The sequence below is a fragment of the Budorcas taxicolor genome, chromosome 9, assembly GCF_023091745.1.
Source record: "Budorcas taxicolor isolate Tak-1 chromosome 9, Takin1.1, whole genome shotgun sequence".
In the NCBI taxonomy this organism is placed as follows: domain Eukaryota; kingdom Metazoa; phylum Chordata; class Mammalia; order Artiodactyla; family Bovidae; genus Budorcas; species Budorcas taxicolor.
The window spans coordinates 72867325-72893992 of NC_068918.1; the positions used below are offsets into that span (position 1 = coordinate 72867325).

The 26668-nt window shown below is 41.2% G+C and overlaps 1 protein-coding gene across 1 annotated transcript in view; it reads left to right on the plus strand.

The window, feature by feature from the left end:
* Positions 1–305: 305 nt before the first annotated feature.
* The window catches only part of UTRN (utrophin), a 543338-nt gene continuing 516975 nt past the window's right edge, over positions 306–26668 (plus strand). The window contains exon 1 of the mRNA XM_052646047.1: positions 306–384. Coding sequence (XP_052502007.1) covers positions 306–384 — 79 coding nt within the window. The remainder of the gene's footprint in view (positions 385–26668) is intronic.

Consider the following 26668-nt stretch of genomic DNA (forward strand, 5'->3'; position numbering starts at 1 on the left):
CCACTGAGCCACCAGGAAGCCCATATATAATACATATACATATATTTTAATATCTATAGTCATATATATTATACAGCTATGATATATATTGTGGTTGTATATTACATCTATATGCAATATGTTATACATAAATATATGCCAGCATGTATTAATATATTACAACATATTAATATAGTCTTGTATATTTTTAAAAATCCATGTTTCCCCTTTTCTCTTTAGGTATTGATGTTGATGATTATAGAAAATTGAAAGTCTTTAAAAGAGGATCTTGTCAAGCCTTTGGATTGTACTGAAACACAACTAAGATGGCCAAGTATGGAGAGCATGAGGCCAGAGCTGACGATGGGCAGAATGAGTTCAGCGACATCATTAAGTCCAGATCTGGTAAGTAACGGAAGCTTCAGAAAATGGCTGATTTTTTGTTCATAAGCTACTTAGAAGACATGAGATTTTGTTTGTTTTGTACTGTTGTTATGAGACAAACTTCTTTTGAGAAACAGAAATCTGACAAATGACTATTACACTGTAAATGGTAATACAATATCTCTGTGTGTGCTGTGCCTAGTCGCTCAGTTGTGTCCAACTCTTTGCGACCCCATGGACTGTAGCCTGCCAGGCTCCTCTGTCCACGGGGTTTCTCTAGGCAGGAATGCTGGAGTGGGTTGCCATGCCCTCCTTGATATCTCTGTGTATTCTGTCTTAATTTCTCAATCCGTCTTGGTCTCCTGGTATGTTGATTGGCATTGATTGGTGAAACTGCTACCTGTTAGCTGATTGCTGTTCATTTATAAGAAACCTCTTGAACATAAAAGTGCAGCTTAAAAAATGATGCTTTAGGTAGGAAATGCTGTGGTTTCAGATGGGGTGGGTAGTCTTCTTGAGATTTGCTTTCATACCCCCTCTCCCCCATCCCATTTCTAACCAGTGCTAGGCCAACAGGTGTTCTTCTACCTCTGCTTCCCTTTTTGAAGCATCTTATAAATCTTCTCAAGGTACAGTTTTACCTAGGTTATCTAGGAAACTAGATTAAGACAGATGAATGGTTTTCATTGAAGATTTAAATTGATTATGTAAGGATATCACTCCCTCCCTCAATCTTTTTATTTATTTATTTTCCCCCCAATCTTTTTATATAATCAAGTACTTTACCACTCTGGCTGTATAACTGAATCAACTGGGGAGGGTTTGTTTTTATTTTTTTTTAATACAGATAAATTGGCTCCACTCCAGACCTACTGAGTAAAAGCTTCGGCATTTTTAAAAAGCAACAAATATGATTCTGAGATAGACTCTATGGGGAGATATTTTTGAGCAGCCAGGACCTGAGTTTTGAAAATTACACAGAACTCCACCCTGAGTGTGAACACTATACTTAAGTAACTTTGAGAGTTACTTTGGCCTATTAACTTAATACCCAGTGTCACTTTAAAACCAAAAAAGGAACTTCATGTCTGTTTTTGCTATGTGAACCATCTTTATATTATGTTAGAAGGTTGCTTTTTATTGTATGAATCTGCAGAAATATGCACTGAAAATAGGCTCTAAATTAATAGAAATGAGGGTTTTGCTGGTGGCTCAGATGGTAAAGAATCTGCCTGCAATGTGGGAGACTCGGCTTTGGAAGACCCCTCAGAGAAGGGAATGGCAACCCACTCCAGTGTTCTAGCCTAGAGAATTCCATGGACAGAGGAGCCTGGTGAGCTACCGTTCATGGGGTCACAAAGAGTTGGACATGACTGATCTACTGACACACACACATTTCAGGTATATTTCCCTTCATGGCCCTGGTGTTGGTTGATTGGTAAAGACTGGTTATTACAGTCTTGGTTCTAAATGTGTAGCCACTACTGTGTAGTTTGAAGGATCTTTTGGGGGGTACAGCTTAACGTCCTATTTTAAAGTATGTTCCGAGAAAGTTTAATGCCCCCTAACATTTATCTTGATTTAAATGCTTTAGTTGTATAAAGTACTGTGTTGATGTAAGGGATTACTAATATCTTCTAAACAGTACAGAATGTATGTCCAGAAAAATATAGATGTAACAAGGAGGAAGATGACAGTGAGACAATTTAATGTACCCATGCTTGTCATGTTCTATAAATTGTGAGGAGTTATGTTCTTAAATAGTTTTCTGAGTCAACCTCCATTACGGTAAGACCTTTGATATTTATTTATAACTGTGTATTTTAACCATGTCCATAAAAAAGTAATTATAAAAGTTTAAAAATACTCGTTATATATGATGAGTACACATAACTTTTAAACTACTCTTGAAATTAAAAATGATCATTTCAAAAGACTGACTATTCTCATATACTACTGGGGACAGTTGGGTAGAACTTACTATGTTTTTAATGTATGCATTCCAATTGGCCCAGTACCTCTATTTTTGGAGTTTTTTTCCTAGGGAAGACACAGAACTATACAAGCAAAAAGTTGATCATAGCATTTTTATTATAGAAAAAAATTAGAAATACCATAAAAATCCAATACTGAGGATTGATTAAATCATAATTTCCCAAAGCATTTGAAACAAGTGTAAATTCTAATATATAAGTCAAAAAAGGATGTCATAGGCAAATAACTTTAGGAAACAATGGTTAGCCTATGCTGTTCCTTTAGTGTAGGGGACTTGACTAAATCATATAGAATCTCAGTGGAGCTAATTAAGGTGTATTCATAAAATAAAGGTTATACATTCACAAAAATGTTATGAATATGTATATATGAACATAGAAACATGTTGTTGATGTTGTTATATAAAAATTATGTGCAATACAAAGTCATTTATGTGAAAAAAATTTTTTTCCAATAAAGTTCAATAGAATGTACACAAAAATGTTAATGGTGGTCGTCTTGGTATTTGGGGATTATTATTTTTCTCTTTTTTTACTCATAGGCACTTTAAATGCTTTTCAATGAGCCTGTATTACTTCTTAAAGTATTTCTAAAGTATTCTTAAAAATATCAAATTGCTTCAAGTGTTTTAATGCCAAGGTGATGACTGTTACTTTCTTTTTTATTTTTGATGGCTCCTACTTCAAAAAGCATTGAAAACTTAGCTGTTGCATAGCTGAGATCTGAATCACATTCTTTCGGCTGGATTATGTTGCAAAGGCAGTAGATAAATTTGGATTTGAATGGGCCTGTTAATTTCAATCTTGCTTTCTGAAAGTCAAAGGAATCATATACATATAATGCATATTCTCCTATAGGAGAATTTTGATTCAGATCTATTTCTGTGTTTCTACTATTTGAGGATCTAGCTATGGTGGAGGGGATAGAGATTGGGGTAGGGAAGACCTGATGCTGAGATTATGTTGATAAACTTTTGTCTTGGTTCATGAAGATTTATCTCGTTCCTCCTCAAATCCCTAAGTTTGAACAGTCTAAAAACCTCGCTTCATAAAAGTATTGGTGCATTTTATGTTAAGGTATTAGGATTGTTTATATTGCCCTCATTCAGTATTAATTTGCTTTATGCAGTGTATGAGGTTTAATAATTTTTAAAGTAATTTCTACCAACTAAACAGAAATCTGAACTATCAAGAGTAGGTGATGAAATATTTCATGAATATAAAAATCATGTATTTCTTAATGATTGTAATTCATTTGTCTTGGATTTGAGTGAGTTTTAGAAAAGAACTTGAAAGAATATGACCTTTAATGATTCAGGGCTTGGGGTTGGGTAAAAGTAAATCTTTCCTTAACTTAAAGACATGCAAGTCAAATTTGTCTGTCATTAATCAGTACACCTTTGATAGCCGGAATTAGTGAGCTTCAGAAAGTTTTACAGTTTATTAAGTATTTTGAGAGTAGATCAAGAGTAAGATTTTTTTTTTTAAGTGAAATATATTATCAATGGAGTCTGTGGTGTGTAAACTTCTGCTTGGAACATTTTAAACATGAAATAATAAAATGGTTTGAGATATGTGTAAAATCAAAGAAAAGCCTCAGTGCTATTTTATTCTATCAATACTGATGCTTTAATGCCAGTAACATAGCATAAGTCAACCTTTTCTGTTCCTCTCAATGCTGTTCTGGTAAGTTTTAGCTCAAAGCCCTGTAAAGAGGGTGGACTTCAGGGCTAAAGACTGCCAACTAGCTCCTTGTGGGGATTTTGACTAGTAGAGATTAGAATCATAGATTCTCACATGGGAAGGGGCCATTTGTTGAATGAATTAGTCGCTAAAACTCCACATTGTTGCATGATTCAAAGCATTCTTTAACAGCCTTTGGACAGGAAGCCTGAGTGTAACATTTTTATCCTTGCTTCCTTCACTTTTTGTCTTCTTGTGTAATCCTGACCTAATTGTTGATGGAACCTGAGAGGTCCTGTTGCCTGGCCATGCCCCCGAGTACCCAACCTCTTCTTGCACACCTCTAGTGATGGGATCTCACTGATTATGATAATTGTAGCAACTGACATTGACTGACTACATACAGTGGATGTGGTGCTCAGAGTTTCATCCTCACAATGACTGTTTTACAGATGACGGACACGAGCCACACAGAAGTAATTTGCCAAACTGACCTTTCTATTTCTGCAGCGGCCCAACCATGCCTGCCTGAGGGCCTTTGCACATCCCTCTTTCCTCATCTTTGCCTGATGGGCTCCTTTTATTAGGTAGATCTAGGCTTTAGTATCACTTCTGAGAAAACTTGCCTTCTGACTGTAGGAAGTAACTCTCCCAGTCATCTTTTTGTTGTTGTTGTTGTTACTATTTATTTACTACTTTCCTGCCTGTCCAGTGGTTAAGAATCTGCCTTGCAGTGCAGGAATGTGGGTTTAATCCCTGGTTTAGGATCTAAGGGTTTTCCCTGATGGCTAAACCTGGTAAAGAATCCACCTGCTAATGCAGGAAATGCAGGTTCGATCCCTGGGTCGGGAGGATCCCCTGGTGAAGAAAATGGCAACCGGCTCCAGTATTCTTGTCTGGGAAATCCCACAGACAGAGGAGCCTAGCGGGCTACAGTCCGCGGGTCACAGAAGAGTCAGACATGACTTAGTGACTAAACAACAACACTGGAAACTGAGATCCTACATGCTGTGGAGCAGCTAAGCTCGACTGCCGCAGCTAGAGTCTGTGCAATGAAAAAATCCCACGTGAGGCAACGAAGACCTGGCACAGTCAAATAAATATTTATTATTTGGCTGTGCCAGGCCTTAGTTGTGGCAACAGGGATCTTCAGTCTTTGTTGGAGCATGCAGAATCTTTTTGTTGTGACATGTGGGATCTAGTTCTTCGACTAGGGATCGAACCGGGCCCACTGCATTGGGAGTGCAGAGTCTTAGCCAGAAGACCATGAGGAAGGTCACTCCCAGTCACTTTTGACTGTATCTGTATATTTAAGTTCCCCCTATGCTCAGTCACTTTCTGGTAGTTTTCTTGTTTCTCTTTGTGTGTGTGTGTGTGTGTGTGTGTGTGTGTGTGTGTGTGTGTGTTTGTTAGCTTCCTTGGTAGCTGAGATAGTAAAGAATCTGCCTGGAATGCAGGAGACCCAGGTTTGATCCCTGGGTGGGAAAAATCCCCTGGAGAAGAGAATGGCTACCCACTCCAGTATTATTGCCTGGAGAATTCCAAGGACAGAGAAGCCTTGCAGTCCATGATGTCGTCAAGAGTCAGACACAACTGAGCAACTAACACCTGAACTTTTCTTTCAATGTCCTACTCAACTTAACTCCACAAGAGCAGGGACCCATGCATCCCTGGGGCTCAGCCCAGTGTCTAGCTCATAGCAGGTAAGCAATGAATGTCTAGTCAATGAAAAAGGCTACAGAGCTAGAAATGTCAGAGCTGGGGTGAGAACTCAGGTGCTCTGATTCCAGAAACTCTGCATTCGAGCTCTGTATGGAGCACCCAGTCTCCTAATTTACCAGGTAGTTTATTTTGTTGCTGCCAGATGGTCCTTTGTTTTTTTCGTGCCTAAATTAATTCCTTAGAAATTTTGCAGAGTGTTAATTGTTTCGCTACATCCCTCTGCCTCTGCCTTTGTGGTTACAAAATTGGGGCCTTTGGCCGTGAGATAGAGCTGCTCCAGGCCGCTGGCGGGCATCCTGTCCTGCCATGGGAAGGCCGATCGCAGGAGATATAACCTGCCGCTCTCAGCCCTGATTATTGGCCCTGGTCTCTATCATTCTCTTCTAGAAGTTGGCAAAGGAAAATAGCAGAGGACTGGCAGTCCTCTGGGTGGAAGGTAGAAGAACTAATAATCTGTTTCTGACGTGAATTCCCTTTTCTCTTTTCCTTTGCTTGCTGCTCAAGGCTTTTAACTGGCTGGTGAAAACAAAGGTAGTGGATTTCGGATGGACTGCGGTCTGGCAGTTTGAGGCCTGGTCTGATGCCTGGATGGGTGTCTATGGCATTGAAAGGGTTGGTTGGGAAGGAGTGGACTGGGAGGGGAGAAAAGGGAGGCCAGTGAAATAAAAATAAAATGATTTCTTTACTATGGAATATTATACCTGGTTACATTTATAACAGGCCTAACAATGATACTGTGTTTGCATACTATGTTTAAACTTTCTTAAGAAGATGTGGTTTTATGAAGCTGGGAGGAAGGTTACCTTATTTGTTTATCTTTTAGAGGCCTTTCTTTAGGAAAAACAGTGGTTATGTTGTATTTCCCATGGGTCTTCTTTTTCTTTTGTTTAAAGAAATATCTGTGTGGGGATTTTCCTGAAGAGTTTAAGGGACTGTGAAATATAGGTTTTTTTCTCTCCCCCAACCCTGCCCTCCTCCCCCCCACCAAAGCATTACTTGGCTGGAATGCCTGTGCTTTGAAGGGAGTCTTTGAGCGTGTTTGGTTTTTTTCCATGAGCCCTGGGGATTTGTGGTGAGGGACAGTGACCCTGGTGGAAATTCAACTCTTAACAGAGGAGAGTAGCTATTCTTGTCATGCACATAAAATATTCTGTGTTGGTACCTCATTAGGCTGAAATAGTGCCATCATAGGAAAGATTTCTGCATTCATGTAATTCTCATGACCTGTTACTAAGGTTGGGAAAGCTGTGTAGGTGATCTGTTCTCCACAGGAAAACAAGTTTTGGAGAATGTTCTAAGCAGTAGAAGTCTTTAGTATATAGACAGAATGGAAAACTCAGTTTTACTGAACCTTATTTGAGCCCAGATTTGAACTAGATGTCGATAGGATGATTTTCAGAAAACAAGGGAACATGCAAGATCATCGAAGTGGTTGTAAATATTAGTTAAAATTCTATTGCAAAAGATTACTTAGGTGGTTGCACATGTATTGGTTAGATTTTTTTTTCCTCTCTCTCTTTAAGCTGTGTGTGTGTGTGTGTAGGCATAGATACTTACTGTTCTACTCTTCTTATTTTTTGGTGTGCCCTAATTGTTTAATAATAAATACAGTCAGTTTAGTATTTGAGAGGTGAATCGGTGTGAAATTTTAATATATATTTACTGTCGAAATGCTGGTTGTGGACTGAGAAATCTAAGCTAGACCTGGTCCTTTCACTTTTCCTTGCTCTACCCCTGGATTTGCATAGGTCAAGTGTGGGAGGCAAGTAGTCCCAGGTTCCATGTGGCTCTCTGGCCTTGACATCCATGCCTTTTCACAACCAAACACCTGAGATTTATTTATATTCTGTGAACCTTCTCTGTCAAAAGCTTGTTCTCCTAGCCTAGCCAATAATAGGAATTGTTTGTGTGTGTGCACTCTTGGCAGTTAAGATTAAAGTTTGCGTTGGCACAACCTTATACCGATTTTGAGATCTGTTCACTTAAAAAAGCAAAAAAAAAAAAAAATCAGTTTTGTTTGTCACAGTCATTAAAATCAAGGTGTAAAGCAGGAGAATAACATTTTGTAGGTGAATATTTTCAAATGAACTTTTTTTGGTGGGTGGGTGGCAGGCTAATTATTATGATTTCTGTCCAGTTCATCAATCTCAGTATTGAATTATGTAACATTCTTTTTCCTGAAGATCAGAACAAAGCACATTGATAATGACATTTCTGATAGAGCAGAGAAATCCAGTAAAAAAAAATATGACTTTCTGTCTCTAAACTGGCAGAACTTAGAAAAATCCCATGATTAAAAAGATATTATCTGGTGAGATCATCTTTTCTAATTCCATTGTTTGAATGTTTGCACATTTGTCTCATGCCATGTTCTGATTAAGATTTTGGTGTAGGATATTTCTGTGAAAAAGGCTTTAATACAAATTGATTAGTTTTCTTATTCTTTATGGGTGAGTCTTGTGATTTTCATTAGTTCAGTAATTACATAGATGTCGACATATGCTTTTATTTTGAAAGTCGGGTTTTAGGCTCAGCCTCTTAGAGTTCCTAACTCTGGCTACATGTCAGAACCACCCTTTGGGATTCCGACTCAGTCACGTGAGGTGGGGTCCCGGCGTCTGGAGTTTTAACAAGCTCTGCAGTTACTCTGTTTAGTGCCATTGATTTATGGACAAAGGAAGCAGGTTTAAGACTCTTGGAACCAAAGTGAAAGTGGTCTGTGCATTTCAGAGGAGAAAGGAGAGCTACAGTCCAATGTTGAAGACTATTTCTACTAACAACCTCTTCTTTTTAAATAATTTTAAGAGGTAGGGATTTTGTGGTTTTGGACTCTTTTTCTTTTGCCTTGTATTCTTGTGCTGAGCAAAGGTAAAACTGTGCAAAGAGAGCAGGAGAGTGATGAAACTTTGGTGTATTTCTTATTGTGGACTGTTGAACTGGAAGATCCTACCAAAATATTCAGCCTTGAAATATTTCTTCTTGGAGCACCTTGGTCTTCAGTTTGGTGCATTTAACCTCTTCCTGCTGCAAGGTTAGAGTAGAAACCTGAATTCTTTCATGTGATATTCTGAACTTATCATAAAAACGTACTGTCTGTTTTTTCTAAGAAACATTTCCAAGACAGATATGGTTTGACTCATGGTGAGGAAAAATCCCACATCCATCCTTTATGTTGATTTTCTTTCTTTTTACTTAAGTTATAACTTATTCATACAGTGGAATTATTTGCAATGAAAAATCACAGGTTCTTTCTGTATTGATATGGGATGGTCTCTAAGATATGATATAAAGTGCAAGAACATAGTAACTTGATGCTAGTTTTCTTACCTTCTTTAAGGTTAATAAGGTATTACAATTGTATTTGCCTCCTTGTTTTTGTAATTGTATTTATTTTTTTAATAATCTTTATTTTTTTATTGAGGCATGTTGGATGTACAGTAATACAATCTGTTATGGGAGTACAGTATAGTAATTCACAATTTTTAAAGGTTATACTCCATTTATAGTTATTATAAATTATTAACTCTATTCTGCATGTTGTGAAATACATTCTTGTAGCTTAATTTATGCTTAATAGTTTGCACCTGTTACTCCCCTCCCCTTATGTTGCTCCTCCCCCACTGGTAACCACTAGTATGTTCTTTATGTCCATGAGTCTGCTACTTTTTTGTCATATTCACGAGTTTGTTGTATTTTTAGATTCCACATGTGATAACATAGTATTTGTCTTTCTCTGTCTCATTTATTTCCCTTGGACCCTAATGCCCTCCAAGTCCAATATTAGAGTTATAAGAATTTAAGTACATTTGAGGTTAACTTGTCAGATAATTGAATTGTCTTAAAAGATAATCAAATACGTCAACTGCAGTTTTTAAGCTGCTGAAAGGAGTTTAAGTTTGTAAAGGAAACCAAGGATCAACCCCCCTGTATTAGTTTCTATGGCTTTTGTAACAAAATGACCACAAGTTTTATGGTTTAAAACAATAGAAGTCTATAGTTTCCCAGTTCTGGAGGCTAGAAGCCCAAGATAGAGGTGTCAGCAGGGCCTTGTTCCTTCTGAAGTTTCTAGGAAAGAATTCCCCTTGCCGCTTTCAGCTTCTGGTGGCTCCTGGCTTTCGCTGGCTTGTGGCAGCATCCCTCCAGCTTCTGCCTCTTTTTCTAAAAATTGGAGTATAGTTGCTTTACACTGCTGTGTCGGTTTCTGCTGTACAGCAAAGAGAACCATCCATATGTATACATACGTCGGGCTTCCCAGGTGGCTCAGTGGTAAAGAATCCTCCTGCTAATGCAGGAGACACAGGTTTGATCCCTGGGCTGGGAAGATTCCCTGGAGAAGGAAATGGCAGCCCACTCCAGTATTCTTGCCTGGGAAATCCCATGGACAGAGGAGCCTAGTGGGCTACAGTCCATAGTGTTGCAAAGTCAGACATGACTGAGTGACTGAGCATGCATGCATACATATATCCCCTCTTTCTTGGATTTCCTTCCAGTTTAGGTAACCACAGAGCACCAAGGAGAGTCCCCTGTGCTATACAGCGCTAACCCTATATACAGGTCTAGTCACTAAGTCGTGTCCGACTCTTGCTACCTCATAGACTGTAGCCTGCCAGGCTTGTCTGCCTATGAAATTTTTCCAGGCAAGAATACTGGAGTGGATTGTCATTTCCTTCTCCAGGGGATCTTCCCAACCCAGGGATTGAACCCTGGTCTCCTGCATTGCAGGCAGATTCTTTATCAACTGAGATACTGGTGAAATGGATTCCTATTTGGTCTGCCTCTTTCTTTCATCTCTCTTTATTTTTTGTGAACGGGGCCATGTTCGGATTTTATTCAGGGAATTCTAAAGTTTGCAAGAAACGTGACCCCTTATCAAAATACTGTCTTTGAAAATGCAAGTCTGACTTAGAGCTGGGAGAGTGACTGAGTCTTATTTGGTGTTGAAGGCCCTGGGCCATATCCAGAAGCCACCTCCTGGGATGCTCTGTGATAAAACTCCAGGTATACTCTATTTGATGCTTCCCTGATAGCTCAGTTGGTAAAGAATCCGCCTGCAAAGCAGGAGACCTCGGTTCAATTCCTGAGTTGGGAAGATCCCCTGGAGAAGGAATAGGCTACCCACTCCAGTATTCTTGGACTTCCCTTGTGGCTCAGCTGGTAAAGAATTGCCTGCAATGTGGGAGACCTGGGTTTGATCCCTGGGTTGGGAAAATGGCCTGGAAAGGGGAAAGGCTACCCACTCCAGTACTCTTGCCTAGCAAATCCCATGGACGGAGGAGCCTGGTGGGCTGCAGTCCATGGGGTCGCTAGGAGTCAGACACGACTGAGCGACTTCACTTTCACTTTTCACTTTCAAGGTATTGGAGAAGGCAGTGGCAACCCACTCCAGTGTTCTTGCCTGGAGAATCCCAGGGACGAGGGAGCCTGGTGGGCTGCCGTCTCTGGGGTCTCACAGAGTTGGACACGGCTGAAGCGACTTAGGATACAGTCCATGGGGTCGCAAAGAGTCAGACACAACTGAGCAACTTTCACTTTGTACTCTATTTCTTTGTTATCCTTATAGTCCCTTTGTAAGGTGTTTAGAAAATGTTATACTGCGGAATGTAAAGCTATTTATTTTTGTGCTTCTACTTATAGTATCTGTGGTCAGTTCTATAACATCAGTTCAGCTCAGTTCAGTTCAGTTGCTCAGTCGTGTCCAACTCTTTGTGACCCCATGAATCGCAGCACGTCAGGCCTCCCTGTCCATCACCAATTCCCAGAGTTTACTCAAACTCATGTCCATCGAGTCGGTGATGCCATCCAGCCACCTCATCCTCTGTCGTCCCCTTGTCCTCCTGCCCCCAATCCCTGCCAGCATCAGGGTCTTTTCCAATGAGTCAACTCTTCCCATAAGGTGGCCAAAGTACTGGAGTTTCAGTTTTAGCGTCATTCCTTCCGAAGAACACCCAGGACTGATCTCTAGAATGGACTGGTTGGATCTCCTTGCAGTCCAAGGGGCTCTCAAGAGTCTTCTCCAACACCACAGTTCAAAAGCATCAGTTCTTTGGTGCTCAGCCTTCTTCACAATCCAACTCTCACATCCATACATGACCACTGGAAAAACCATAGCCTTGACTAGACCGACCTTTGTTGACAAAGTAATGTCTCTGCTTTTGAATATGCTATCTAGGTTGGTCATAACTTTCCTTCCAAGGAGTAAGCCTCTTTTAGTTTCATGGCTGCAGTCACCATCTGCAGTGATTTTGGAGCCCCCCAAAATAAAGTCTGACACTGTTCCCACTGTTTCCCCATCTATTTGCTTTGAAGTGATGGGACCAGATGCCATGATCTTAGTTTTCTGAATGTTGAGCTTTAAGCCAACTTTTTCCTCTCCTCCTTCACTTTCATCAAGAAGAGACTCTTAATCATATATTAAATACCATTATAATACTGTGTCTCAAGAAGAAAAATCAGAGTGACTTGAATTATTCTAACTTACATGTGCTTTTTCAAGAGATGTAGCCTGTTAGAAGATCGAAGGGTGTTGGTATTTGGAGAATGCACACATATGCTTGCTGTCTGTCTGGGGCTGGCCTTTTGGAGCATTTGGTGTAGCACAGATCTTACTCTGGGGACCTGGCATCAAGGCAGATTGCTCAGAGAGGGGAACTCATTTGCATGCATGTTTCAGTGAAACATTTAGGGACGTCTGATGCTGACCTATCTTTTTATGCCTCCCTCCCTCCAAAATATACCCTGTGAGGGAGGCGCACGGTGCTTGTGAGGACGGCCCGTGGTCCTTTTCCTGTCTTTGGGACGTGGCTTGCTTTGTTTTCTCTGCTTGATTGTTCTTCCCTCCCCACCCCTTGGTTTTGAAACCTCCATCTTTCAAACATCAGCATAAATGCCACAAAGCATTCTATTCTTTGATCGATCACAGAGCCACAATCAATCTTCTTCCCTCTTGTTCACTCTTTATTTCTATTTTTGGCTCCTCTTGCTTGTGTATGGGCATGTGCTTTCCTAACTTGACCTTCTGATGCAGCCTTTAGCTTAGTCTCCACACACAGTAAGTGCTCAATAAGGGCTCGCCATGCTCTTTAATGGTTTAAAATAATCAGACTTGCTGATATACATACCTTATTCACTCAGCAAATGCTTGTCATTCATTCAGTGTAGCTAGATGAAGGGCCCAGAGGTGAGCAAGACGTTGGTCTCTGCTTCATTCAGGTATTCTCAGGCTGGTTGGGAAGAGAGGAGTAAGGAGACAGCCCTGCACAAACCCTGTGCAGTGTACCCAAAGCTGGGGAGTCGGGGGAGGAGGAAGGACAGGTCTTACTTCATTGGGAAAGAGAGAGCTAGAGGAAGGGAGTTGAAGTGTGCCTTGAGGGATGCATAGGAGATAGTTGTGTGGCTGTGAGGGGAGGGCATTCCAAGGCGATGGGAAAGAACAGTGCGTTTTGAGCCTGCAGCTGGTAGGTGAGTGTGGCTGGGGTGTTGTAGATGAGGAGAGAGGTTGGGACCAGATTTTGAAAGCTCTTTGAAAGCAGGCTAAGAGGTCTGATCTTTTCCCTGTTGGGAGCTACTATAGGATTTTAAGTGGGTTAATGATGGAGTAAGTATTGTTTTTCAAAAAGATAACTTGGTGGACAGTATGAATGATAAATTTCAAAGGGAGCAGAGTTGAAGGGAGGAAGGGAGCAGATAAGCTGTGAAAATAACTAAGGTTAGAGATCATGGGAGCTTGGACCAGAGTGGTACGAGGGTAGAGGAGAAGGGGAGAGGATTTGAAAGATGGTTTGCAGTTAGTAACAACATGTATAAAGCTATAATGTAAACTTCACTTCAAGGGATTTGTTTTATATTCTTCAATCTGATAGATAGCTTTTCACATTATAATGCATATATATATATTTCAATCAGATGTATAGTTTTAAAAATTACGTTATAAATCATGTAACAGTCCTTTTAGTATTCGCTCTTCCTCCAGAATTTATATGCTTAACTTGATTAATTTCTACATTTTAAAGGTAGCTTTTACTCCTTAATTACATTAACAATTGCTGTTTTTCTAAAGTAGCGCTCTTGGTCGGCTTGTTCAGGTGACTTTGAATTGAACTGTTTTAATAGCATTTGTAATTTTTTTCTATATGTATATTCTGAAAGAAATGTCATGCTTTAGGAAAAAAGTAGGTTGATTAAAATAAGAGAAAAGATAATATAAAAGCTCTTTGAAAAGGAGGCAAAGAAAGGTAATATTAATTTTATCTTGAAGGGAATAGTCTTGGACAGCTGAAAGAAAATTTATGTGTGAAAAGAGCCTGGAAAACTATTTCAGAGGAAACTTAACTGAAGAATAGGATGTTTCATGTGCGGATAGTGTCATCCTATATTACTGATTTCACTTTCAACAGATAGGATAGAGTAAATGGAAATTAAAAACAAATCAAGAACAGATGTTGAGAAATACCTCTCATTTAGGAAATAATTAAGTGGTGGAAAGGTCATTGGAGTTCAGTCAATAAAACAGGGATGCTCAAAAATCATAATTATTCAGATAACAGATGCTTTTCCTAATGTGATGCTCTGTTGTGAGCTTTGAGGAATAGAAGAAAGAAGTTACTATTGTCATATTGTTTTTTTCTCTTGAGTTCTGTCTTTCAAATCCTGATATTCAGTGGGCTAACTTTAAATTCTAATATAGAGGCTGATATTTCAGAACGGTCATTCTCCTGACCTTTAAGGAAAAACAGAAGAGCTAGCTTGAAAATTCTGTGTGGGTTGTACATTGTGGTTTCTAAGGTTTTGACTTGGCCAGTTTAATTGTCTCTTGAGGTTGTGAATCTGGCTTCAAGATTCAGCTCTATTTTCTATCATGGAGATTGTTAGGGAAGGATTTATTTGTCTGTCTCTACCTACATAGCTACCTATCTATCTATTCATCCATCTGTCCTAACCAACCATCCATCCATCCTACCTGTAAAAGACATTTTGACTAGCATGTTGTCGCCTACTGTATGTCAAGCACTTGGATTGGCACAGGGTGACTAAGACGTAGTTCCAGAGGTCAGTTAATCTTTTGCCTGGAGAGGGCGGTTGCACAGGCTTTTAAGTAAACAGATTGAATAGGCAGTTAGATTTTAAAAAAGTGAAACAGCATAGATTGCTGTGTGAGCTCCCTGGAAGGGTAGCTGATATCTAAGGGTCTCAGGAAAGGTTTCTTTCCTGAGGAGAGGTATCTAAATTAAGATCAGAAGAGTGAATACAAGTGAGACAAAAAGTGGGCAGAGGGAGATGAGGAGGGCTATTGAAATAAAGGGAATCAGTGACATGCCAGAGGTTTGGAGGTTAAAACCGCAGATCACTCAGTGTGGCTGAAGTGGGGTTGAGAAGTTAAACTGAGACCAACTGTTGAAGTCTTATATGCCATGGTTGGGAGTTTGGGTTGTATCCTGAGTAACTCTGAAAGGATTATAAATTTTTTTTGTTTTGTTTTGTACTGGGCTATAGCGATTAACAAGCAATGCTGTGATAGTTTCAGGTGAGCAGAGAAGGGACTCAATACACATACAGGTATCCATTCTTCCCCAAAGTCCCCTCCCTTCCAGGCTGTCACATAACATTGAGCTGTTTACAATAGCAAAAGACATGGATGCAACCTAAATGTCCATCGACAGGGGGATGGATAAAAAGGTGTGGTACCTATACACAATGGAATATTCAGTGCAATTCAGTCGCTTAGTCGTGCTCGACTCTTTGTGACCCCATGGACTGCAGCACGCCAGGCTTCCCTGTCCATCACCAACTCCCGGAGGTTGCTCAAACTCATGTCCATCGAATCGGTGATGCCATCCAACCATCTCATCCTCTGTCGTCCCCTTCTCCTCCCTCATTCAATACTTCTCAGTTATTAAAAAGAATGAAATAATGCCATTTGTGGTAACATGGATGGACCTAGAGAGTATCATACTTAGGGAAGCAAGTCAGACAGAGAAGGAGAAATAGTGTGTGACATCACTTATTCGTGGAATCTAAAAAGAGATGATACAAGTGAACTTACTGAGCAGAAACAGACTCAACGACTTCCAGAGCAAACTTAATGGTTCCTGGGGGGTGGGGATAGGGGAAAGGGATAGTTAGGGAGTTTGGGATGGACATGTACACACTACTTTATTTAAAATGGGTAACCGACCTACTGTATAGCACATGGAACTCTGACAGGATTTTTTTTTTTAATTGAAAATTTAACACTATTTTAAAAAATAATGAAGCAGTCCATACCAAAAAAATGTAGAAATGATATACCAGATATGAGAACAGTTCCTGAAACAAATGAGGGAAGAAGGTTTGGGTGTAGGGAAAATCTGAACTTCAGTTCAGTTACAGCAAGGGCACCATCTGACTCCTTAGAGAGCCCTGAAGCTGGGGTGACTCCTCAGAGGTTTCCCCAAGTGAGACCACGGTGTTGAGCTTTGAGGCCCATGTCTTGGCCTGTGCACTGGCTTTAGGCTGACCCTGGGAAGGAGGAGAGGTGCAAGTCTGGCCAAGTCAACGGCATTGGGCCAACTGCCATTACTGGAGCTATGCAGAACTGTGACTTAGTGCCAGCACTTTGAGCTGCTGGAAGAATGAATGTAGGTGTGTGTTGAATTCTGTGTCATACAGCCTAGCGTCCCTTCAGTGATATACACCGTGCCATTCTCCTGTTGTCTGTTTGTGGGTTTGAAATAGTTCCTATTTTTTCAAACCTCAGCATTAAAAAAAAAGTTGTCTAGTTTCCAGACATTTCCCAAATTCTTCCTCCAACACACGCACACACACAGATTACACACACTACAACATAAACCTCAATTCAAGTATCTGATCACACGCTATTTATTTTTCTCTGGCAATTGGTGATGCCCTCCTCTCTCTCACTCCTGGTTTTAGAAGGTTTTGCTTCTCTGAGAAGTTTCAAATAGAGGGCTGATCTGATGAGATTTGCTTTGTAGAACAGATGACTTGTGTTGGGGCGGTGGATGGGGCAAGGCTAGAGGCCTAGGGGACCACTGTGTGACTGTCACAGGTGAAGAATGAGGGGTATTGTTGGCCTGAACTAAGGAGTGGTAATTGGGATAAGAAGAGGGGAGTGTTGGAAAGCTTTAGGCAAGAGATGGACAGAATGGGATGGAGTGGTGGGGAAGGAGTCTGCTTTCTGCTTTCAACACCTGGCAGGAGTAGCCTTTCTGTTAAGGTTTCGGGGGAGAGAGATTGTTGAGTGCTGGTGTTATTTGCTCAGTCATGTCTGACTCTTTTGCGACTCCATAGACTGTAACCCTCCAGGACCCTCTGTCCATGGAATTCTCCAGGCAAGAATACTGACTAGATTGGGTTGCCATTCCCTTCTCCAGGGGATCTTTCTGACCCAGGGATCAAACCCAGGTCTTCTGCATTGTAGGCAGATTCTTTACCTTCTGAGCCATTTTAGGGGAGAAAGATGATTAGGGGATGTATTCTTTCTGTCCTTCTGTCTGTCTGTCTGTTTGCCTATCTACCCATTATCTACATCTCCTAGGAGCGTGGCCCAGACTAAGATCACATCCTTGAAAATTGACAGCTGGAGTCTTGACTATTTTCCTCAGTATCCATGGAACTCTTTTAAACACATCCTTAAAATTTTTCAAATTTTGTCAAGAACTGTTCTATTTCTCTTCATATTGTCTGAGATTTTTGACTGACCCTAGAATGAGCATCTGGAAAAAGGGTAATTTAAGACATGGTAGATGATGGCAGTGGAAAATGAGGAATTAAGAAGCGATTTTTGATTTTTAATATTTTTAGCTGATATTGGTAGTTAACCCCTTGGGAGTTGACTGTATTTATCTCTAAGAGTCATAGGAAACCAACTTGCAGATATTATTCTAGCTGACTTGGTTAGCTTGGGGAGGGAGTGGAGAGGGTTATTAAGAAATGCTTGTAACGTGTCCAGAATTTTTACTAATATGCCCCTGCATGTTTTCTGGGAAAAAAGTGTGCACAGTTTTAATTTTTTTCCTCAAAAGAGGCCTATGATCCACCAGAAACTTTTGTCTTATCAGTCTCTTGTAGGGTTTCAGTCTTTTCTGATGGAACTAAATTGGCGGTCTGACACTCTGACATGAGTTTGGGGACCCACACTATTGCCCCAGGTCAAATTCTGGGCCGTATGTCGCCTCTGTTGTCTCAGGGCCATTCAAACAAAAGACCTGATTGCCAGGATGAGGGTGGGTAGACACAAAGCTTGAAGGGCAAAATTTCGGATAATGTTTGACCCTAGTTTTGCATATAATGAATTTTTATTTGTTGATGAATCTTTCCCTTTTGTTGCTAAAAGTAGCAAATAATCAGACAAATTGCTAATTAATAATCTGGCTCAGATCTTTTTTTTTAATTAGTGGAACTTGTGCTTCATCAAGCTCAGGTGGAGTGGGTATCACAATGCTTCATTTTTTTTAACATCAAACATTTTTTGCAAATGATGACATATTTGTCACTTGAAAATGGGCCAGCAGTCTCTCTTGTACTCTTGGAGTAAGAGTAGTGGTCCTCATATGAGAACCCCACTTCCTGATGGCCTTTCTGATATCTCCTCTTCCACCCTCTCTTTTTTTTTGGAGAGATCAGGTCATGTACCCTTTGCTTCTCATGCCACGTGCTGACCAGACCGTGCCACCCCCCAACCCCAGCTTAAGTCTCATATCACTGAATTGCATCACCCACTAAATGTCATTGTTGGGATGTCACTCTGTCCCCCCCATCACTCCCTCTCATTTCTTGGTCATTTTAACTCTTGGTTCACTGTTCAGTTCAGTTCAGTCACTCAGTCGTGTCCGACTCTTTGTGACCCCATGAATTGGAGCACACCAGGCCTCCCTGTCCGTCACCAACTCCCGGAGTTCACTCAGACTCATGTCCATTGAGTCCGTGATGCCATCCAGCCATCTCATCCTCTGTCAGCCCCTTCTCTTCCTGCCCCCAGTCCCTCCCAGCATCAGAGTCTTTTCCAGTGAGTCAACTCTTCGCATGAGGTGGCCAAAGTACTGGAGCTTCAGCTTTAGCATCATTTCTTCCAAAGTAGTCCCAGGGCTGATCTCCTTCAGAATGGACTGGTTGGATCTCCTTGCAGTCCAAGGGGCTCTCAAGAGTGGTTCACTGTTAACTCTCTCTAAAAGTCACTTTTTAAAAAACAAACTTATGGCTACCAAAGAGGAAAGGATCAGGGAGGGATAAATTAGGAGGTTGGGGTTAACATATATAAACTACTCTATACAAAACAGAAGACCAACAAAGACCTACTATGTGGCACAGCGAGATCAAACTAGTTAATCCTAAAAAGAAATCAACCCTGAATATTCACTGGGAGGACTGTTGCTGAAGCTGGATCTCTAATACTTTGGCTACTTGATATGAAGAGCTGACTGTTTAGAAAAGACCCTGATGCTGGGAAAGATTGAAAGCAAAAGGAAAAGGGGGTGCCAGAGGATGAGATGATGGTTAGATAGCATCACTGACTCAATAGACATGGATATGAGCAAACTCTGGGAGATTAGTGGAGGACAGAGGAGCCTGACGTGCTGCAGTCCATGGGGTCACAAGCAGCTGGACACGACTTAGTGACTGAACAACAACACGTGGCACAGGGAACTCTACTCAACATTTTGTAATAACCTATAAAGGAAAGAATCGGAAGAAGAAAGTAAAATATATATCTGAATCACTGTGCTATACACCTGAAACTAACATGATACTGTAAACCAACTATACTCGAGTAAAAAAGTTTTAAAAAGATACCCAATTTAGTGATTTTAATGTAAACATGGATGATTCTTTCAACACTATACTCTCAGTTTTTGAGTTTCTCTTTCTAATGATCTTGTCTTTCGCTTCAGTGCTTATATCCTGGCCAAACCATACCGTCATTTAGGACGGCAGGTCCTCCACAGTCTGAATTTCAAGTGTCACACTTTCTGGCTCACTCCCTCTCGCATTGTAAGTTGAGCGATTTCTGCTCCAGCAGGGTCTAGAATCTGTCATTCCACTATCACTATGCTCTTGCCTACCCCTTTGCCCTTTACTGAGATTACCAATCAAAATCATTCCTTTCTCATGCCTCCAATTCCCTTGACGTTCTTGCTTTGTCATAACTGTCAAACCCCACCCCTGGTTAATCGAAGTCTCTACCTATTCCCTAGCAGTCCCCATGCAGAGACGATGGCTGGGAATAAACACACCCTTCATTCCTTGCCTTCGTGTAATTTAAAATCATGCAAGAGACCTTGATGCTACTTGGCACTCATCGTCCACTGTTCTGCATGATTATTTCATACCATCTCCTCTTTCCTGAAATATTCACCCCTTCCTTCCTTTTTTGACTCTTAGCTGATGACTTTGCCTACTCTTGTCCTAAGAAAACTGAAGTCAACCGAAGAGGAATCAATCCATAAGTTCTGACAATTCATCTACTTCTGACCACTCCTGCCCAAGGCCATCCCCACTATATAATGGTATCCCATCCTCTCTTGCTCAGTTCACTTCCGTTCAATCGCTCAGTTGTGTCCGACTCTGCAACCCCGTGAATCGCAGCACGCCAGGCCTCTCTGTCCATCACCAACTCCTGGAGTTCACCCAAAATCATGTACATCAAGTCGGTGATGCCATCCAGCCATCTCATCCTCTGTCATCCTCTTCTCCTCCTGCCCCCAATCCCTCCCAGCATCAGGGTCTTTTCCAATGAGGTGGCCAAAGTATTAGAGTTTTAGCCTCAGCATCAGTCCTTCCAATGAACACCCAGGACTGATCTCCTTTAGGATGGACTGGTTGGATCTCCTTGCAGTCCAAGGGACTCTCAAGAGTCTTCTCCAACACCACAGTTCAAAAGCATCAATTCTTCGGTGCTCAGCCTTCTTCACAGTCCAACCCTCACATCCATACATGACCACTGGAACAACCATAGCCTTGACTAGACGGACCTTTGTTGGCAAAGTAATATCTCTGCTTTTGAATATGCTATCTAGGTTGGTCATAACTTTCCTTCCAAGGAGTAAGCGTCTTTTAATTTCATGGCTGCAGTCACAATCTGCAGTGATTTTGGAGCCCCCCAAAATAAAGTCTGACACTGTTTCCACTGTTTCCCCGTCTATTTGTCATGAAGCAATGGGACCAGATGCCATGATCTTAGTTTTCTGAATGTTGAGCTTTAACCCAACTTTTTCACTTTCCTCTTTCACTTTTATCAAGAGGCTTTTTAGTTCCTGTTCACTTTCTGCCATAAGGGTGGTGTCATCTGCATATCTGAGGTTATTGATATTTCTCCTGGCAATCTTGATTCCAGCTTGGGCTTCTTCCAGCCCAGCGTTTCTCATGATGTACTCTGCATATAAGTTAAATAAGCAGGGTGACAATATACTGCCTTGACGTACTCCTTTTCCTATTTGGAACCAATCTGTTGTTCCATGACCAGTTCTAACTGTTGCTTCCTGACCTGCATATAGGTTTCTCAAGAGGCAGGTCAGGTGGTCTGGTATTCCCGTCTCTTTCAGAATTTTCCACAGTTTCTTGTGATCCATACAGTCAAAGGCTTTGGCATAGTCAATAAAGCAGAAATAGATGTTTTTCTGGAACTCTCTTGCTTTTTCCATGATCCAGCGGATGTTGGCAATTTGATCTCTGGTTCCTCTGCCTTTTGTAAAACCAGTTTGAACATCTGGAAGTTCACAGTTCGCATATTGCTCACTCGAGGATCTTTTCAGTGTACCTTCTGCGTCCTTACTGTTTTCCTTTCTAGCGGATTTTTTCCATCAGCATATGAACTACGACTTTTATTCTCTAAAAAAGTCTTTCACTCTACATCTTCCAGCTCTTTTCACCTATCATCTTATTTCTTTGTTCCCCTTTGTAAAAAGACTTCCTCTGAAGAGGTTTTTATACACAGTCGCAAGTCCTCTCCTTTCATTCTTTCCTAAACCACTTTAATGGCACTTAAGTGCGTAGTTTCTACAATGTGACTGAAACTGCACTTGGCAAAGTTACTAGAGACTTCCCCGTTGCTACATCTGCCAGTCAGTTTCCAGTCCTCATTTTGCTCGCTCTCTCAGCAGTGTCAGCACAGTCCGTCATTTGTTCCCTCAGGAAGCACTTCCTTCGCTTGTCTTCCAGGATGCACCATACTCTTCCCAGTTTCTCTCTCCTTTTCCTTTGCTGATTCTTCTTCCTCACATTGGAGGATCCATGGTATAGTCCTTGGACGTCTTCATTATTACCACTCACTCCCTCTGTCATTCTTCAGCCTCGCTTTAAATACCATCTGAACACTGGACTCACATTTCTATCTCTGGCCCCAACATTTCCCCCTGAGCTTCATACTTATTTTAACAGATGCCTGCTTGGCATCTCCACTTACATGCCCAAATCTGAACTCCTCATCTCCCCTCAAGCCAAACCTGACCCCACAGTTTTGCCCATCTCTCCTAAAGGCAATCTGATTTTTCCAGTTGCTCAGGTTGAAGGTTGAAAATTCTGGAGTCATCTCTGTGGTCCCTTCTTTCTCTTGTAACCACATCCAGTCCATCAGGAAATCCTGTTGGCTCTATTTTCCTGATACTCTTCCTACCGAATCCTAGTCCAGTGTTAGCATCTCCACTGCCACTGGTGTGGGCGAGGCCACTGTGACACGTGCCTGAATTTCTGCAGCCTCTCTCCCCCGCTCCACAGTCTCCCTGCTTCCCTCCTTGTCCCACTGAGGCTGGTCTGAACCAGCAGCAGAGTGAGCCTGTTAAAAACGGAAGTTTTAAACTTCTGTTAAAGGTATAAAAACAGGATTATATCATTCTGCATTCGCAGTTCTGCAGCTACTTCCCATTTTACTTATTGAGAAAGCGAAAGACCTGGCAGTGACCCACAGGTCCTGGGTGATCTGGCTTTATCTCCCCTTGAACTCTTGCTCCTTGTACACAGCCAGTGCCCTCCCAGTTCAGGATCTTTGCCCTGGGGGCCCTGCCTGGAGTACTCTTCCCAGTTCTCTGGGACTTGTGTTACTACCTGATTAGAGCTGTAAACCCTCCTTTCTGAAGCACTCTCCACCCACTTTAAAGTGAAAGTGAAAGTGAAGTTGCTCAGTCGTGTCCGACTTTTTGCGACCCCATGGACTGTAGCCTACCACGCTCCTCCATCCATGGGATTTTCTGGCCAAGACTGCTGGAGTGGGTTGCCATTTCCTTCTCCAGAGGGTCTTCCCGACCCAGGGATCGAACCCGGGTCTCCCACATTGTAAGCAGACGCTTTACCGTCTGAGCCACCCACTTTACCTGGCTTAATTTTTTCCTGTAACACTTGTCACCCACTAGCACAATCTACAGTTTACTTGTGCGCTATGCTGACATGTGTTTCTTTCCATTAGAGTGTAAACTCCATGAGGGTAGGTCTTTTGCCTCAGTTCAGTTGCTAGTATCTAGAACAGTACCTGACACACAGTGTGTGTTCACTGTGCATGTATGCTCTGTCAGCCAGTCATGTCTGACTCTTTGCAGCCCTATGGACTGTAGCCCACTAGGTTTCTCTGTCCATGGGATTTCCCAGGCAAAAATACTGGAGTGGTTTGCCATTTCCTACTCCAGGGGATCTTCCCGACCCGGGGATCAAACCTGCATCTCCTGCATTGCAGGCAGGTTCTTTACCACTGAGCCACCAGCGAAGCCCTTGTGTTCAATAAATAAAGGTTTTCTGTTGCCTTCGATAAATGTGTAATCCCTGAGATAAATAAAAGAGTTTACTCTTTATTATATCTTTATTGTAGTGATCAAGTAGCTCCATGTTAGCCTATGACTGTTTCCCAATTACTGGTTGGCAGACAGCTTTATGTTTTCAGCACCCAGACATGAAATGAGAAGACTAAGGCCAATGTAATGTACATATTTGTTAGTGTAAGGTTATCAACTGCCTTTTCTTTTCCAAGACTGTCATTTATTCTGAGAGTGCATTAACTTTTTATTTGGCACAAAAATGCCTATTTAATGAAATGATCATGGTGATTTTTCTATGAGATGAATTTTGGCAGTAGGAAACTTTCTTCAGATTAAGCACTCCAAAAAGATCCAGGTATAGGGTTCCTGAAAGTAAGGATGCTCATACTTTGTTAACTGTGTTAGCTTTCCTCCCTTCCTTCTTCTTTCCTTTTTTTTTTTAGATCTTGGAAGTCTTTCTGAAAACAAGTCTTAGTTAGAGGCCTGTTTTAGGACTGTGACGATGCATTGCTATTCTCTTTAATGCAAGCTGATACGTAGAGGGTAGCTTTGGGGGATGGGAGTGGTAGGAAGCCCACCTCAGGCCCCTAAGAGCCTTTTATAGTTTTTGGAACTTAAAATCACTGCTTTAGTTGATAAATTCTAGAAAATCTGGGCACTCTATTAAAAAGAAAGATCTTACTTTAGTCTCAGAGAGGAGTAAGGGTCTAATTTTGTTCTGCAAATAACCAAGTATGTGACCTTGAATTAACTAGTCAGTTTCTCTGCACAGTTAATTGATTTGTTTGTAGGGTAAGAATCAGCTCTAACCCAATTTGTTTGTGGGCTAGATGATCTTACATAGATTGCTTTAGACGCTCCAGAGAACCAATTGTTCAAATAAATGAATTGGGCTTCCCTGGTGGCTCATGCCTCCTTATGCAGGAGACCAGGGTTCGATCCTTGAGTTGGGAAGATCCCCTGGAGAAGGGATTGGCAACCCACTCCAATATCGTTGCCTGGGAAATCCCATGGATGTAAGAGCCTGGCGGGCTATATAGTCCGTGGGGTCACTACATGCCTTAGCGATTAAATAACATCAACAGCAATTATCTAAGCTGTGCTAGGGAAGCAGTGCGTTCTGTTACCATCTTCTTCATTGCTGGAACTTCAGTTTTGTCTGCATTGATCTTGTGACTGTCCCAAATATTCTCTATCCCTGGATTCTTATAGGCAGTATTGTTGTTGGGATTATAGAAAGGATTATATGATAGCATTTGGGCTAAGCATTTAATGTCTCAATAGGATTAGGGATGAAGTATAGCACATTATTATTTCATACAATGTTTGAAAAGCAGAATATGAAAATCCTGCAGTACTTAAAATTTTTATCCATACTCTCTTGCAGCAATACTATAGGGATTGGTTCAAAACTGTATCAGAAGATATGATTTTGAATCTAAACGTGACCATCCGTTGGCTGGGTCACCTTGGACAAATTGCTTAGCTCAGTTTCCTTATCAATGAAGTGGGCATAGTAATAATACCTCCTTCCTCGTGTTGTTGCAAAAATTAAATTGATATATGTAAAAGTACTTTGGTACACAGAAGCACTCAATAAATATTAGCTATTACTGCCATATAAGAACTTATTATACTTGTGGCTGTATTCTTTCCTGTCTTTCTAAACAAGCATGTAACAATAGCTTCAATCATATCACATGAGCAAAATTTGTGTTTTTATTTTTTAAGTATATCCAACGTTTTTCCTGTTTTATATTCAATAAGAAAACAATCTAGGATAGACTGAGCATCTTCATGTCATGCTATAGACCTTTTGATGCTATGCTTAATTCTTATTTGGAGCTTTTTATTTTTTCTTGTATGTTTAGCTGTATATTTGATAAATTTTTCTGGTAGGACTTTTAAGGGAAAAAAACAAAAGGTCTGCATGCATACAGAAATCCCTCCTCCCTTTCTGCATTTTATTTTTCTTGCTAAGGCTTAGTGCTGTCGTCTTTTGTCTGGGGTCACTATAGCTGACATATTGAATGCGTTAGTGTATCCACAAGTATCAAATTTATAACCGGTTTATTTAGATCATTTGCAAATGTTTACTTAGAAAGAGCCTAGACCAAAGAAACCCCAAAGCAGTGGCTCAGACGAGCAAAGTTGTCTTCCCTCTCATCTTACAGTTCAGAGTTGCTGGGTGCCTTGGTGGCTCTGCCCCGTACGGTCTCTTAGGCATCTTGGTTCCTTCTTTCTTATAAATTCCATCATTCTGCGGTGTTGTCTCGTCTTGTTTGCAGCTGCCCCTCAACACTGCATCCAAGTTCTAGTCCAAGGAAAGGGGAGAGAGGAGTGAAAAATGAGCAATGTCCTTTTTGGAAAGATATGACCCAGAGACTGCATCCAGGTTTCCTTTTGTTGTCCTGTTGGCTGCAGCTTGGTCACATGATCTCATCCAGGGGCAAGGGAGGTTGGAAAGTGTGATTTGTGGTGGGTGGCCATGCGCTGAGCCAAAAATTGCAGAAGAGAAGAGGGCTGGGTGTCTGATACCAAAAAGGAGAAGGGAAGAATGGATAATGCCATGTATACTTTTATAACAATGCCAAGTATACTGTTATAACAGCTTGTGGGCTAGGTTTAAATTTAGAGTTCTCTACCTCCTAAGTAGAGGAGCTCTGTGTCAGAACCTGGCAGCTGGGAGAACTGGCCTTTTCCCTGGTTTTCCCATGCCTGCTCCATTCTGCACTGGGAAGGGCCATGTGCACAAGTTGGTGGTCACCTAGGCAAACCTTCACGGTCTCTCTTTGTATCTCCCTTGCAAGCAGTGAATAGTGCGGCTCACCCTTGAAAAGTGAGCTCAGGGCTTGTTTGGGCAGAAGAGGTCACGTGGACTCTGGGTGCATGGGTCCCCTTGGCTCTGTATTTTTTCCATCCTGTGGGGAGGGATGAGGCTGGTAGAAAACAGAATAGAGCCCCTCAAAAGGGCAGTGTTGAAGGCAGCACCCCTCTAGGTCAGAGCTTGTATTATAAAGGGAAAGATTAACTTGATTTAGTTCTTAAACTTTTCTGCTTTCCCTGTCTATGTTTCATTTTACTCATATTTATCATTTATAGTATATATGTTATATATTTAATCTACTAGGAGTGGAGTATCTTTGGAATGAATGGAGTGTCATTTTAATG